Source organism: Pyrus communis, chromosome 14, assembly GCF_041283825.1.
Source record: "Pyrus communis isolate YQ-2024b chromosome 14, ASM4128382v1, whole genome shotgun sequence".
NCBI lineage: Eukaryota > Viridiplantae > Streptophyta > Magnoliopsida > Rosales > Rosaceae > Pyrus > Pyrus communis.
This window is the reverse complement of record NC_142578.1, coordinates 9,546,100-9,561,472: the sequence shown is the minus strand read 5'-3', so window position 1 is coordinate 9,561,472 and position 15,373 is coordinate 9,546,100. Positions and strand designations below refer to the sequence as shown.

General features: G+C 33.1%; 2 protein-coding genes, 1 long non-coding RNA gene, 1 other non-coding gene and 1 pseudogene across 5 annotated transcripts; 2 read left to right on the top strand and 3 right to left on the bottom strand.

The window, feature by feature from the left end:
- The first annotated feature begins 435 nt into the window (after window positions 1-435).
- On the top strand, window positions 436-2,147 carry LOC148691198 (uncharacterized). Of its 2 annotated transcripts, none has more exons than XR_015955520.1 (3): window positions 436-636; window positions 1,191-1,253; window positions 1,957-2,147. It is a non-coding gene; the product is annotated as an uncharacterized LOC148691198 (long non-coding RNA). The 2 variants fall into 2 exon arrangements; XR_015955519.1 differs by having other exon boundaries at window positions 437-636; window positions 1,966-2,147.
- Window positions 2,148-2,565: 418 nt separating this feature from the next.
- On the top strand, window positions 2,566-6,005 carry LOC137713335 (protein trichome birefringence-like 23). Its single transcript, XM_068452622.2, has 3 exons — window positions 2,566-3,135; window positions 3,487-3,761; window positions 4,680-6,005. Exons 1-3 carry the CDS (start codon window positions 2,784-2,786, stop codon window positions 5,451-5,453), a joined length of 1,401 nt encoding a protein of 466 aa, XP_068308723.2. The 5' UTR covers window positions 2,566-2,783; the 3' UTR covers window positions 5,454-6,005.
- A 3,158-nt stretch (window positions 6,006-9,163) lies between these two features.
- On the bottom strand, window positions 9,164-9,266 carry LOC137714040 (small nucleolar RNA Z103). The gene has a single exon (XR_011065381.2). It is a non-coding gene; the product is annotated as a small nucleolar RNA Z103 (small nucleolar RNA).
- An 873-nt stretch (window positions 9,267-10,139) lies between these two features.
- LOC148691197 (uncharacterized) lies at window positions 10,140-13,465 on the bottom strand. The gene is made up of 2 exons (XM_088683938.1): window positions 13,150-13,465; window positions 10,140-10,807 (listed from the first exon to the last, which is right to left on the bottom strand). The coding sequence occupies exons 1-2, from the start codon at window positions 13,463-13,465 to the stop codon at window positions 10,140-10,142; spliced, it is 984 nt and encodes a 327-aa protein (XP_088540064.1).
- Window positions 13,466-13,520: 55 nt separating this feature from the next.
- Window positions 13,521-14,926, bottom strand: LOC148691196 (uncharacterized; annotated as a pseudogene).
- Between the last annotated feature and the right edge of the window lie 447 nt (window positions 14,927-15,373).

Sequence of the window (15,373 nt, the reverse complement as noted above, 5' to 3'; positions counted from 1 at the left end):
TTTTTATTTATTATTATTATTTTTAAAGAGGGACAACTGGTGAAAAGTCACGGTTATCCACCCCTTCCGATGGCCGAAAAGACTCATAGAGACATTCCAGCCTTCCCTGGCCATAAGTTTGGCTTCCATACTAGCAGCCGGTTTCAAACTCGAGACCTCCAATTTTTAATTTGAAAGAAGCCTCGCAATCCAACCTTTTGTAACACTTGGAATATATATATATATATATATATATGTATATGTATATATATATGTATATGTGTGTGTGTGTGTGTGTGTAAATTATAGGAGTAAAATTATTTTAGCTTTTAAATATTAAATAAAAATAAATAAATAAAAACAGACAAAGGATGAGATATACTTGTAGACATCCCAAACTTTTCCTCTTCTTCCCAACCATCACATGGTGGGGAACCAAGATAATCTGATTTTGTTCATAAATTTTGGGGTGATGTGGGTAGTCTACAGGGGTGAGTAAGCATTCTAAAACAGAGATGTAATGATGGGGTTAGAGAGTATTTCTAACTCTCACTGAAAAACTAGAGGAGAGCGAGAGGTTTTGGAGAGGGAAAAGTAGGAAAACGGAAAGAAGGGAGCAGAGAGTGTGCCTGGTGTGCTCTTCAATTGGTAGAAAAAGTTAGCTCAAATTAGTTAATTTTCTATTTTCTTACCACTGCAACTTTTATTTCTAGAAAACTACAGTTTGTAAGCCTCACTTTGGCTCTTGTTTTCCCTGAATCCATTACACATTTTTAAAAAGTCTTCTTATATATTTGAAATTAAACATGACAAGGAACAAAACCCAATTTATTTCACCAATTTTGGTTAAGATCTTCTATGGAAAAATATGATTTGAAAATTTGAAAAGAATTTGGAAATCTGCAGATTCTTTGCAGAAAAACTGTTTGTGAAATTAACTCTGGAGCTTGATTATTTTCTCCTCTTAAATCCGTTTTGAGAAACTCTTATTAGATTAGAAACTAGGTTTGTTAAGCTTTAAAATCCAAGTAATTTCATCATTTTCCCATGGAGTTTTGAGGGATGAAAATGGGGTCATAATATGGGGACTTAAACTTGGTTCATCACGAGATTGTGACAGAAGGGTATATTTGGGTAAACTTTTGATAGGCTGAAATTGAATCTTCATTTCAGTTTTATACTAACTTTTATTATTACTTATATGATTTTAGGCCTGGGAGTGACTCCGGACACTTCAGAGGCTTAGAAAGGTATTCTAGTTAGCTAGACACGAGGTAAGGACTCTATTTCCCGATGATAGGTCTATATCATGTTTAATCTTTGTGATATTAGTAATTATACCTAATACAGTAGTAATAAAATGCTTGTATGAAATTGAATCATTTGATTGTCATGGCTGTGTTATGGGTTGATAGTTTCCTCTCTGGTGTATTTTATATATCGACTATGTTAAATGTTATTGTGTTTTGATGAATGGTTGAGCTATGTAGAGTTGCTGGATTGAATATGTTGAGGTTTACAATTGTATTTGTGAAATTGAAATGCTCAGATTGCATTACATGATACAGAGTCAAGTGTTAGGTTGTGTAAAGTTTTGGTTAAACAAAGTGTTGGAAACTTTTATATGTTCAAGCGTCGGGGGAAGGGCTTGAACATATAGTTGGGCTTCAGGGGAATGACCTATATTAATGAAACTAAAACTACTAATAAAATTCGGGGTTAAAGGAGGAATGAGAGTTAACTTATATTCTATGGTGTTCGAAACCAAGTGGTATAAGCATGGTATGGGATGTGCAAGTTTGGATGCCATAAATATAGGTTAGCGGGATTAGAAGGGAGTGAGTTCATGGGTACTTCTTTGTCATATCATTTGTATTTTACCGTATTGTTTGATGCATGACACTTTGATTAACTGTGATAAATGAACTTGAAGGGTATATGGTTCATACTGTGCATGAAATGCTCACACCCTATTAGCTATTGCAGGTATCGGTATTGTGGAACAGGATGATGATTCATCTCTAAATGAATAGCCATATCATATATGTGTTGGTTCCTAGTTGTACTTAGAATAAAGTGTCTTAGTATCTTAAAAGTGTGTTGTAAGAGTTGAACTCTTTAAACTCAAGATGTATTAAATAAACAGATCTAAATGAAATTTTAGATGGCTCTGGTTTCATCATACTTTTGTCGTAATATTACAATTTTTTTTACTAAGATAGTATTCATGCCCTCTTTCAATTATCATCCTTATTTTCGGATTTAGGTGTGACATCTTTACCACTGGATCACTAGCTCATGTTTACTCACTTTATCTTTACGCCCATGACCACTGGATCACCAGCTCATGGTTTACTCACTTTATCTTCACTCCCATGAAAAGGGATCCTCTCCGAATCCCATCCACAAAATCCACCCAATTTCCAAATTCGAACCCTTGAAATTTGATCAGACGGCTACAAACAGGAGACCCTTTAAAAGTTATAATAATTTTAACTGTTAGATTAAATTTCAAAGACCCAAATTTAAGAATTTGGTGAATTTGGTAGAAGGGATTTAGAGAGGATTCCTTTCCCACTCCCACTTAAACCAAAAAAAAATTACTAGAGTCCACACTGAACCAACGAGTATCCAAAGCGGCCAAAAAAATCCTAAAACCACACCACAAGAAAACCCCTCTTCGATCCAAAATCCAATCTTACATCTCAAAAGTTTTAATCTGTTTCTAGTCCCAATCAAACGATCATTCACCCACTACATTGAGAGAGAGGGGGAGAGAGAGCAACAAGCAAGCAGTGAATGCAATGAAGCTGAATTGGATGCACTGGTTCAATCACAAGCACAAGCATTTGGTAGTGAAGTTTGGAGTTGCAATTCTTCTGATGGGTCTTGCTTTTCGTCTCTTTCTCTCCACCTCCAATAGGTTCTCGCCCAAATTAGAAGCCCCTTTTCCTGAGAAAACTGCGGATTCAGAGCAGCCAATTGCTGTGCAGTTTCCACAAAACGAAGATCACGATGAGATACCTTTTCCTGGAAAAGAAACACAATTTCCCGAGAAAGAAACCCATTTTCCTGAGAAAACTGTGGATTCAGAGCCGCCAATATCTGGGCTAGTTCCAGAAGATGGTGATCAGGACCAGATAGCTCCATCAAATGGTAATACTTGGATTCTCTTTAATGGGTTCTTGTTGGTTTTTCTATTTTTGTATTGTATGCATGAGAATTTAGTTTGGAGAGAATTGCTGTTATTGGAAAGTTTTTCTGTATGATTGAAATTTAGTTTACTTGAGATCTGCAGCTTGGGAATTTTTGATGGTTTTCGGTATAGTTTTTCTTTCTTGGTATCATTTCGGTTAATGTTTTGTTATTCCGCTAATTATTTTGATACTATTAGTTGAATGCCCCTTTTACTCTTCCTGGAATCTGTCATTTCAGATAGTAAATTCAATTGTAATTGCATTGAGTGAGTGAGTTTTCAATGGAAATAAAGTTTGCGCACCTGTGCAGGAAAGTGTGATATTTTCATTGGGGATTGGATTCCAAGTACTTCGGGTGCAGCTTACAACGAGAGCTGCCCCACGATTGAAAACCCTCAGAATTGCATAAGGAATGGACGGCCTGATACAGGGTATCTGTACTGGAAGTGGAAGCCACGATACTGTGATATACCAAAATTTGATCCAGGGAGATTCCTTGAAATGATGAGGAATAAATCATGGGCGTTGATTGGTGATTCGATATCTCGCAACCATATCCAGTCGTTGCTGTGCATGCTCTCAACAGTATGTATTAAAATTCTTAAATCACATATAAATGTTGGCTTTGGATAAATGAACAGAAGGTTTAGTGTGGAAACACAAAAAAGAAAATAACCCTCCATATCCTAAATGCTAAAGCCTCCATTTCTCCTAGAAGCTTAACGTGTTAGGATGTGGAGAATGTGTTTATTTCAGTCAGATACTTCCCTTGCTACCCTTCCTATCTTCAAGTAATACATTTTCAGGGTTTGTCTGCCTCTTCTACTGAACTTGAATAAGTTATCATCTAAAGTCAAGTTAGTTCATCATAGATCAAGGTCAATAACTTTTGATCATAAACAAACCTTTAGTTTCCGATCCCCTTGAGAATGTTTGGGACTAATTCTGATAAAGTTTCAAATAACTGGTGAAGAACTTCTTTAAGCATTATAGCTAGTGTTCGCTCGTCTGTTGATCTCAGTTCACTAGAACTTCCGTAATATTTTGATTTTGCACTTTTCCCAGCTTACCCACTTTATAGCTGCACCAGTCATTGTGCCTTCATTGGGGTTGAGCAACCCCACAACATGAAGTATAGAAGGGAAATATAAACATATACAGATATAGGGCCATGGTATACAAATATTTGCCAGTGAAATTGTTTTATCTAGAAAAGTTAATTGAGGTGGTATAAAGTTGTTTTCCAACCCTCTATCCCTGTCTGTGCGTGCACACCTGCACGCATATAGTTTCCACTATAGCTGTAAAAAAATAAGTGTAGATTTATTTCTTACTTTTGTCTCTGGAATTTTGGTCCATGGTTCATCTGTTTACAACATGCCATCTTTAATGTTTGAGATTCTGGGTTGATAGAATAAATGGTTGCTTATTATACCGTTTAAGCCTAGAATTTAACTTCTTTTAAGAGGTTGTTTCAAATTTGATTGAAACATTGTCCTTCAGGTTGAACAAGCCGTCCAAGTGTACCATGACAAGGATTACAGGTCCAGAAGATGGCACTTCCCCTCTTACAATTTTAGTGTCGCAGTTGTTTGGTCCCCATACCTTGTCGAAGCTGCTATTTTTGAAGACTTTGATGGTGTGGCATCATCTGAAGTTGAGCTGCATCTTGACAAGCTTGATAAGAAATGGGTGGATGAGTACCATGGTTGGGACTACATGGTAATTTCAACAGGGAAATGGTTTCTCAAAACTGCAATCTACTACGAGGGCAATGAAGTTCTGGGATGCCATTACTGTCCTAAAAGGAATCTGACAGAGTTGGGGTTTGATTTTTCTTATCGCAAAGCCCTGAGCTTTGTGATGAACTTTATAGTAAAGTCAGATTACAAGGGCACAATCTTTTTTAGAACATCCACGCCTGATCACTTTGAGGGCGGGGAGTGGAATACTGGGGGAAATTGCAACAGAACGGCCCCAGCTAAAGAAGGTGAGGTTGAAGTGAAGGAAGTAAATAAGATTCTGCGTAACATTGAACTAGAGGAGTTTCAGAAGGCAGCTGCAGAAGCTTCTAAACATGGGGTGAATCTCAAACTCCTTGACCTTTTCCAACTTTCTTTGTTGAGGCCTGATGGACATCCAGGTCCATATAGACAGTATCATCCATTTGAACAAGGCAAAAATGCGAAGCTTCAGACTGAATGTTTGCATTGGTGCTTACCAGGACCTATAGAATCTTGGAATGATATATTAATGGAGATGATAGTAAATGGCTAAGAAAATCAGCCTACTTCGCTGCTGGAATTCTTATTTTCCCTTCTAGATCATGAGAGAGCATATAATGGATCCTGGTAAAGTTTTTTGCAGAAGTTTCGGATGAATCGTAAATTCCTTTTCTGCCTTGTGTATACCACAAGTCTTCATTCTTCTCCGGATGAACCGGTTCATCTTTGCCACGACTGCATCTTTACCAGTGTCTACTGTCCACTGACCTGTCATTTAGATCCTCATCTGTAGTTACAAAGAAAAGAACACTGCAAAAAGATCATCATCTACTGTGTGGGGGCTTAAAGATGTAGCAAAAGAGAGCAGTTACCTGAACACCCAACAAGAATTCGACTCTCACGGCATTGCCCTCCCCTCCATCAAGCAGAGCTGCAACCTAGGTCATTATTATATTCTATGAACTTGTAACTTTATAATCTTGTTTCAGAAACCTGTTTTTTTTTTTCCTTCTTCTAATTTAATTTCATTGTTATTTCCCTAAAACAAGTCATATGGTACTTTATCTGCAGCAAATATGAAAGATCATACAATTTTTTATGCAAAGCTTGCATATTATCCAAATACATTCCTCATGGGAACAATTACAAACATGGTTCAATACCGATTATTTTGTAACTATTCAGAGACTATTGCCACAATAATCTAAATTCATTTGTATGCGACATTGAAGTGTCATGTATTTTGTGAGGTAGTGGAATATTATACTAGCGGACTGTGAATTAGACATCGCTACCAACATCTTTTTAATCAGCAGTTTAGATTAACAGTCTGTCGTTCATAGAATTTTACTTTAAAATTAAAACTAATACATTGCAATGTAATCTTTTCTATTTGATAGTTGCATATAAAAGTATTGGATTGTGAATTTGACGCCGCATGCTACAAAAATTCTTCTAATCAATAATTTGAATTGACATTTTTTGTCATTCAGAGAATTTTACCATAAAACTAAAATTAGAGTAAATTACATTTTGCACCCTCTAATTTGGGTCAAATAGCTACTTAATACAATATTTATAAAACATTGCAATGTCATGCAAAAACTTGTGTTTTAGTTGTAACTAGCAAGAGTGCCCGCGTGATGCTGCGGGTTTTCAAATTGTACAAAACATGTAAAAAGTTTTAAATGTATATATGATATGCCATACTATTTACATACATGTGGAAAATATACTTACAACACTATCTAGAATAAGGAACAATAAGTAGGATTGGACTTCCTTAATCTGATGGGTTTGTTTTCGTTTTGCTTAGCATCGTTGACTGAAATTATGAGAGAAATAGAAAAAGAATTTCAGAAATTGTTTATGAAGGAAACAAATTCAGTCCATATTATATATAATAGATGATCTATTACCTATAAGGAAGAAGACTTGGTAAAACCATTTTACCACATCAGGAAACATTTGTTTATGAGTTGTAATTCATTGCAACAAATTTATTTCCATCACCAATGCTTCGAACTTGAAGGATCTAAATTAAAAAAATAATAGCTATAAATGGACATTCATCACTAAAAATGAAAATCATAGACCCTAAAACTTCCAACATGGTGAAAAATATAAACATTGTGAAATTGGAATAGAAATCAATTTTGAAAAGAAATTGAGCAGAGGGATTACACTAAATGGAAACTGTAAACATAAATTGAAACGATTCTTATAGAATGAGTCAGCCGAACTTACAACGTAGTGAGGAGTGCAATCTCGTTGCCAATTTGCTAAACCAAGACTACCTACACCAAATCAGAACATTTTAATCCTTGAATAAGTTATATTGGATGACGCTAAGCATGTATGCTTAAATTAGACAATGACTTGGAACATCTACTTAAAGCTCAAAAGTGCATCACTTCAGTTAAAAATATCTCGAGACTATCTCTAATCTTTGGTTAAACCATGGTTTGGAACATGTCTAAAAAGCCCCAAATTTTAATTGGTAAAACAGGACAAAGAGCTTATAGCTCCAACCAGCAATCAAACTCTACTGAAATCAGCTAGGATAATAACTGAAATGAAAAAGAAACAAAAATATAGGAATACCATATTAATTTTCAAATCCTACCACCAATCTGCAGGGTGTGCCGAAAGCTTGTGTCTCACCATGGCTCAGTCTTTGCTTTGTTAGTAACGTAGCCGTCAAATATTTCAACTGCAATGATCAGTTAGAACACGATCAGAGAAAAACCACATATGGAAAAGTATACTACTTTCAAAATGCTCTTGGAATCCACAGTCGAAACTTTTCACTTTGCTTCTATGTGCAAGATACTAAAAGGATATTAACAATGAAGGGATGATAACAAATCTTATTAAAGAATGCACTGTATTCATTACCAAAGTGTTAACCTGGTGAAAGTATAAAATATTATGGATTTACACAGCCAAATTCTACACTTGTTAATTCCGAAATTTTTAATTTTTTGGCGTATCGAAACAAAAGTAAAAGGCATGATCTAATCAATTTGAAAAATCTCAAGAATTCACATATCATTACAAAACCAAATTCATTGTCAAGATTAAGAGCAACCGAACAACACAATAACAAAACTGAAAAAAAAAATTTATAAATACCTTTGTCAAACCTCTTGGGATTCAAGTCGACTGACTCCACCCCCATACTAAGTGGTGCCCCAGAAATTCTTGCAACTTTAGTGACCTTGATCATGCACGTATCAGTATAAATACATAAAAGAAGATAGATGCAATTTATTAGACTAAAGAATTTGGGATCAATAAACTTACAACGAGGCGAATAAATAGCGACTGAGGATAATTTTTTGTGTTGCTACATTGAGCGGGGCACCCAAACCTGATATTAAAAAACGAAATATTTAGTGTAATGTAAACAATTCAATATGTAGTATCAGTTTAGGATGCATAATTCAAGGCTCTAAAACCCGCAAAATCACATAAAAAAAAAAAAAATTCAAACACAAAATCTACCTGCAAATTGAAAATCACAAAAAAGAAAGTAAATTAGGCACACTGAAAAATATGTAAAACTTACCAGAAAACGCTAAATCACGCGAGGAAAAAAAATGAATTTCAATGAAATCGAAAACAGCAAAAACTTGTAGCCACCTAAGGGTTTCAAACCAAAGAAGTCCGCACATATGAAATTTTATGCACCATTTGATAAACCAAACCAAGCAATGTCCAAATATTAGAAAAATATGTTAAAAAGTAGAAATTGTATTTGATATGGATTAAAACGATTGAGTAATTGTGAGTGACTTACGACAAAATGAGGATGATTGAGGGAGGAGAGTAATCAAATTCGATGACTTCAATTGTAACATTTGGAAGGCCACCATTGAAAATGTGTTAAAAAGCTGAGAACATATATCCAAATGATATTTGAACCAACATTTTTTTGGAGTGTAATGTTTTATAATTAGAAATTATGTAAATAGTTATGTATAACTGAATTAATGTGGAAGAGTGTGATTGAGAGAACATATTGGATATATTGACCTATGACTGATTGGTGATGCAAGGAAAAGTATTGGAGGATTGTAAAAAAGTGGAATATGTTGAAATAAAAGTAATTGCAAAAGAAGTTAATAGTTTGCATGAGCGAATCAAATTGGAAGCATAGTAATGTCATTATTTGGTTTCAAAATTTGATATCATTGTTTACATATTTTGGTGTAAAGGATAGAATTCAATTAAACAGGTTGATTGAAATCGTGTAAAAAGATGGATCAGATATAGTTAGTTTGGTGTCTCTGTGTAATACAAAGATATAGTTTGCTGAGTTATTTCAGCCTCAATGATTTGGAGAAATAATCATCATTTCCATCTTTTCTCTTCAGAGGAATGGGTTGCTACCAATTTATATACATAGGCTTTCTTATTTTGACCTGTTGTAAACACATGGCTAATTTTCTGGTTGTTCAATGAGAGGTTTGAGTTGGACATGCAAAAGTATAAATCTAGATGTTCCCATCGAAGATACTCTTACACATGTCCAATTTAACTCATTAGTGGACAAATAAGGAATTAGGCATGTATTCAGAGCAGATAAAAAGAAGATAGTTTGTATATATATTGGTAGCAGCCAATTCCCCTGAAGAGAAGGGTTAGTAAACATTGAATTTAAATGCAAGACAACCAAGAAAAGAGAGTTAAGAAAACATACCATTAAATTGTTGCATTAAAGCATACGTGTAACATGCTATTAACCAAATGTAGACAAAACATGCAAAAGTGAAAAAGAAGGAAAGAATAGGTAAATATGGTTTGAGATTGATTTTAGAAGAAAGGAAAGTAACATTGTAGCATAACTTTTTAAACCAATATTTCACTTGTTTAATCTCAACCTCAATTGTTTTGGAGAGTGCAAAGGTGATATGTCTTCTTTAAGTGTTCATACGACGTCTGCAAAAGAAAGAAAAGAATGTAAGAAAGTGAATGATAAGTGAAAAAAATTGTAAAATGTGAATGGACAAAAGTGGGAAAATAAGGTAGAATTTAGTAAAAAACACGCAGTTTTTTTGTCAAAGCATTTTATCATAATCAAAATTGCAAACTGAAACGGCATTTGTAATTAGATATAAGAAAATTTTGGCCAAAGCAGTTAAGTATGGTACCAACATTATTATACTACTATTTTAATCACATTGAATAAAAAATGTAAACGTTTAGACATAGGTTAGTAAAATAAATAGTCTGCTTATAAATTTTGCAATACATCTTTAAACACTATGTTTGCAGTATAATTGTTTACATTATTGTCTCCATCTGAAATCAAAATCTTCAAACCTTCTTTTGATGTAACTCTAGATAATGCTACATATAATTGACCATGGGTAAAAACAGGTTTAGGAAGATATAAACCAACTTGTTTCAAAGATTGCCCTTGACTTTTGTTGATGGTCATTGCAAAATATGGTCTAACAGGAAATTGACGTCCTTTAAAAATAAAAGGCCACTTATTTTCTGTTGCTGTCAAGGTGATTCTCGGAATGAATACTTTGTGACCAATATTGTTTCCAGCAAGTATTTTAGCTTCAATAATTTGGTTGAATAATTGAGTAATTACTAATCTAGTTCCATTACATAAACCCAAAGACTGATTTAAATTTATCAACAACATAATTGGCATTCCTATTTTCAAAATTAGGTTATGTGTAGGTAAACCATTGAAATTGAGTTTATTCAAAAATTCAACAGGATACAATATTTCTAAATTTTCATTATTTCCATTTGAAGAACACAAAGAATCATAGCTTAGAAACACATGTTCATCTCCAGGTAACAAATGAGTTATATAATTGTTTATATCTGTAACAGTTGTGTTTCGAGGTGTTATAATAGCACGTTCTCTCAAGTAGGCAAAATCTTGATAAGAATATTCAAAATTGGGATAAGTTGCAAGAAAAATTGATAAAATTGGGTTGTCAGAAGAATCAACTATTAAATCTTTAGGTATTTCAATCAGATATGTATTTTTATCATTTGAATTGTTTTCACCGATTTTTCCATCACCTATTTGTAAAATCCAATTTGCAAAATCATTTATTCTTCTCTTTTCATCAATGTCTAACCCTTTTTTTTTTTTATAATCTCATGTTTTCTTTTAAATAAAATATTTTAAAACGTGACCATAAATAAGAACTATTTAAGGAAGCATTTATTATGGCCTCTTTGCTTCCTTCAGGTATACCAGATAATATTTGTTGAAAATCACCACCTAATAAAAGAGTTTTACCACCAAATGGAGTATTGCCTTGTGAATCATTTAAATGGGACATAATATCACAAAATGATTTATCTAATGCTTCAAAACAATGTTTGTGATTCATCGGTGCTTCATCCCATATAATCAAATCTGTTTTATCAACTAATGTTGCAAGATGAGTTTTCTTTTTTATTGCACAAATTGAAGAATCAGTAACAACCAATAGAATTTTAAATCTGGAATGTGTTGTTCTACCACCTGGGAATAACAACGAAGCTATTCCTGATGATGCCACAGCTAAAACAATTTTTTTCTTAGATCTAAGCTTACTTATGATAACTTCCCATAAAAAAGTTTTTCCAGTGCCTCCATGACCATAAACAAAAAACAAACCACCTTTTTTTCTTTCCACAGCATCTATGACACAATTGTAGATAAGTTTTTGACCTTGATTAAGTTGCAATTTTAAATTTGCATGTTTTTTTTGACAATTCTTCGGAATCATAGTTTAATTCTTCTCTTAGAAGCTTATTTTTTATTTCTAACATTTTTCTTGTATCAGGCATTGGTAAATGATACTTGGCTAAAGAACTTGATGCATTGTTAAAAAGCAATTCTAATTCAAACAACACAGAATTTTTTAATTCATCTTGCGGTATGATCATATCAGGAATTGCAAAACTTTTGCGCAAGCTGTACAAAATGTCATCATACATGTTTTGCCAATGAGTATCAAAAAGAGTTTCAGGATCTACCACATCACAATATACAATGATTGTAACAAATAATTGCCTCAATTGAGGAGATGATGCTCTACATTTATAGCACTTGACAAAGCCTCAATCCATTCTTTATCATCTCCTAACAATCTCAATGATTGACATGCAATATGATATGAAGGATGTACAATACCATTAACAGTTTTGAGATCATTGAAGTTTAATGCACCTTTTTTCAAGTTTAAAAGCATTCGTAGATAATACAATTCACCAGACGCAGGATGCACATGCTATTCTACCTATTGAACCTTTTTGTTTTCTAGGTTTCCACATTTTTTCTCGTGTGTCATATAAGAATTTTGAAGGAAATTGTGCATAAGTAAGTGAACGTGCTTCACTATAAATTTTGTTAGTTTCAAACCAACTTGTTAACATTGTATGGTTAGAAGCGTTTTGTTTGATAATTGATTGGAGAGATTGATCACCATTGAAAACAATGTTCTGTTCTAATGGTAAATGCACTGGTAATCGCTCGACAAAAGGTTCCATGAATTGTATAGAATATTGAAATAATCTTCAAACGGCTTCATAAGGTGATATATATCTACAATTTAGATATGTTAATATTTCATCATTTGGATCTTGTTGGAGAGCTAGTGGTGCTCTATCTGAACCTTTATTTACATATTTAAACAAATATTTTATAAGCATAGATTGACAACAGGATTCAACATTTATATGAACATTATATCTCAAAAGTAGTTCAGGATTATAAGGAACTACAAAACTGTTATCAATTTTGATTCCATTTTTTATAACAAACTTTGTATCATCATCCCGACGCCTATAAATTGGAAAACCATTTTGTTCAAAAATTGTTTCATTTTTATAAGGCTTAGGAAAGTTTTTGGAGAACTTATTTTCCCGCATGCAAGGAGAATTTTTATTAACATGCCCACATGGACCATGAATCATAAATTGATTAACAATCTTATAAAGTTGAGGGTTAACAAATTTGTCACGTAATTCTGCACAAATAATTGAATCTATATCAGATGGCACATAGCATTTGAAATTTGATTTCAACCATATTAACATATGAGAATGAGGCAAACCTCTTTTTTGAAATTCAATTGTACAAACATCTGTTTGGAAAATCAATTGAAACAAACAAAAACTGACGAAAAAAAAAGGTTAGCTTCTTGAAGGAAAAAAAAAGAAAAAAAAAAAAAAAAAAAAAAACCAAACCGAGATAAGCAAAGTCATAAGTTTTTAGAACTTACTTGCTTCAACTTGACCAAAAGGCTCTCCAGATTTGATAAAATTGAGCATATCATCAAGTTTCATTTTAAATATTCTAGAAATTATATCAGGTATGTCCTCAGGTTTGTAGCCCAACTTTTTTTCAAATTCTCTTATAATTTCTTGCCATTTCACATTACAGGTAAATGTTATAAACAAATTAGGATGTCCATGTTCTCTACAAATAGCCATAACATCTTGATAATTATTAATCATATATCTAGGACTTCCTGTATACGAAGCTGGCAAAACAATTTTTTGTCCCAAAGTATTTGCATCATTGTCACCTCTTGACATAGCGTCATAAATTCCTTTGTAAATCTCACTTCTTAAATTTTTTTGATTTTGTCTTATGTAATCCAATCTATCTTCTTCAAGCGTTGCATAAGAATCTACTAAATACTGTTAAAAAAGTCTACCTCCTTTTAACAAAGTAGTTAAGTATGAATCTCTTTCTTGAATCTGATAAGCTATATAAGCTCTCATAGGTATTCTTTGTCTTTTTATTTTTGGATCGTTATAATTTTCATTCCATTTTAAATCCGGTCTGTAACCATCTTCACCATATGGAAAAAGAATAGGATACTGAAGAGCCATAAATTTTGGATTCAATTTTGTAACACGTTTTAATCCTTCACTCTTGCAATCTATAATAATATCTCTATTAGAGTCTGACAAACCTATATCACCAACTATTAATCCACCTATTTCCTCACTTGTTGGTTGATCGTATTGCTTGCTATCATTTGGTTGTCTACCCAACAACGTCATTTTGAAGTTGACCAAACCATCATTTTCAAATTTGTCTCTCGCTGTTCGAAAAAGTTTTACCAGCTCATTTGACTCATCAAACATCTTAATCAAGTTTTCAACAATTGTTGAATCAAGTTTTTCATTTGTTCTATCACAATTAACAGCCCTTAGATGATTTTGTGTTTCATTATACGTATCATAAACATATAATTGAGCAAATTTTGGTGACTCATTATCAACAGGCAAAAGAGACCCCATCAAATGACAAACTTAGCCACTAATTTCAAAAATATAAGGACTTGATCTATCATTAATTGAATTATCAACTTTTGCTCCCATTGAAGTAAATGAAAACATCGAGTTGTAAGCTCTAATATTTTCTCGAAATAATAAACTTTTTTTTTACCTCCATTTGGATCAAGCAAGGAATCTAAAAAAACAGGTGTCGGCTTTGGAGTCGAAAATTTAATCTTTCCTTGTTGACAACATAGAGTGAAAATGGGTTGATTTTTTTCCCAGGTGTGTTTAAGAGACTCTTTTAACCAAAAGAATGCACCACAGTATACACATTTGTAATTTTTATCACCCAAATCCATATAATGTTTCATAATCCCTAAAAAGACAACACACAAAAAGAAAGAAAAAATTAATCACTACATGCAAGTAGCTAAATGGTAAAGATCGAACCTAAACGAAACAATCATTATACAAATTGTAAAACTCACCCTTTCTGGTTGCTTGGAAAAAGGCTTGACCTTTACTCATGAAATTATAATTGTTAGCACCTAAGCTTTTTTCAACAGAGTTTTCAACGCCAGTCGAGAAACCAATAATGTTTTTGCCTTTTCAATCACAAACAGATATTTCATTTTTAAACGGGCTGGTATCTAATGCTTCAACATTGCTCACAGGCGTAATAACACATTGGTTAACAGAAGATGCACCGGAGGAACACTGATATTCAACCAATAAATTTTGAGATGTAAATGCACCATTCAAAGACATAACATCTCCACAATTATGCACTTAACTTTTTCTGCATGATCTTTTTCGCGGGTTGTTATGATCAAACAATGCATTATATTCATTGTCTACAACAATTTTGTTTCGTTTCACAGCGTTATTTGTTTCAATGTTTGCACATTTTTTAGACATGATGGAAACAAAAGTGCACACGTACTTGAAAAGAAACAACTACAAAACAGATTAAAAAAATAATAATAATAAAAACAAAATCAATAAAAACTGATGATATATACAAAAACAACAGTCATCACCCTAAAACCAACGACAGAACCAAACGAAAATTTTCATTTTAATGTGACAAAATGCAAACGGTTAAGCCATATTTGATTTGAACCATAAAAAACTAAAAACGTATATCTAAACTCTTGACAAATAATAGCAGGAATTTTATTGTTTACTTTGAGGATTGAGTGCCTTGGAAATCAA

Bases quoted from the DNA above. Each gene is read 5' to 3' on its own strand.
- LOC137713335 (XM_068452622.2), top strand. From the start codon at position 2,784: ATGAAGCTGAATTGGATGCACTGGTTCAATCACAAGCACAAGCATTTG. The intron at 3,136-3,486 runs GTAATACTTGGA...GCACCTGTGCAG, and splicing joins CCAGATAGCTCCATCAAATG to GAAAGTGTGATATTTTCATT. The intron at 3,762-4,679 runs GTATGTATTAAA...ATTGTCCTTCAG, and splicing joins TGCTGTGCATGCTCTCAACA to GTTGAACAAGCCGTCCAAGT.
- LOC148691197 (XM_088683938.1), bottom strand. From the start codon at position 13,465: ATGTCAAGAGGTGACAATGATGCAAATACTTTGGGACAAAAAATTGTT. The intron at 10,808-13,149 runs GTAAGTTCTAAA...ATTCTTATCAAG, and splicing joins TTTTGGTCAAGTTGAAGCAA to ATTTTGCCTACTTGAGAGAA.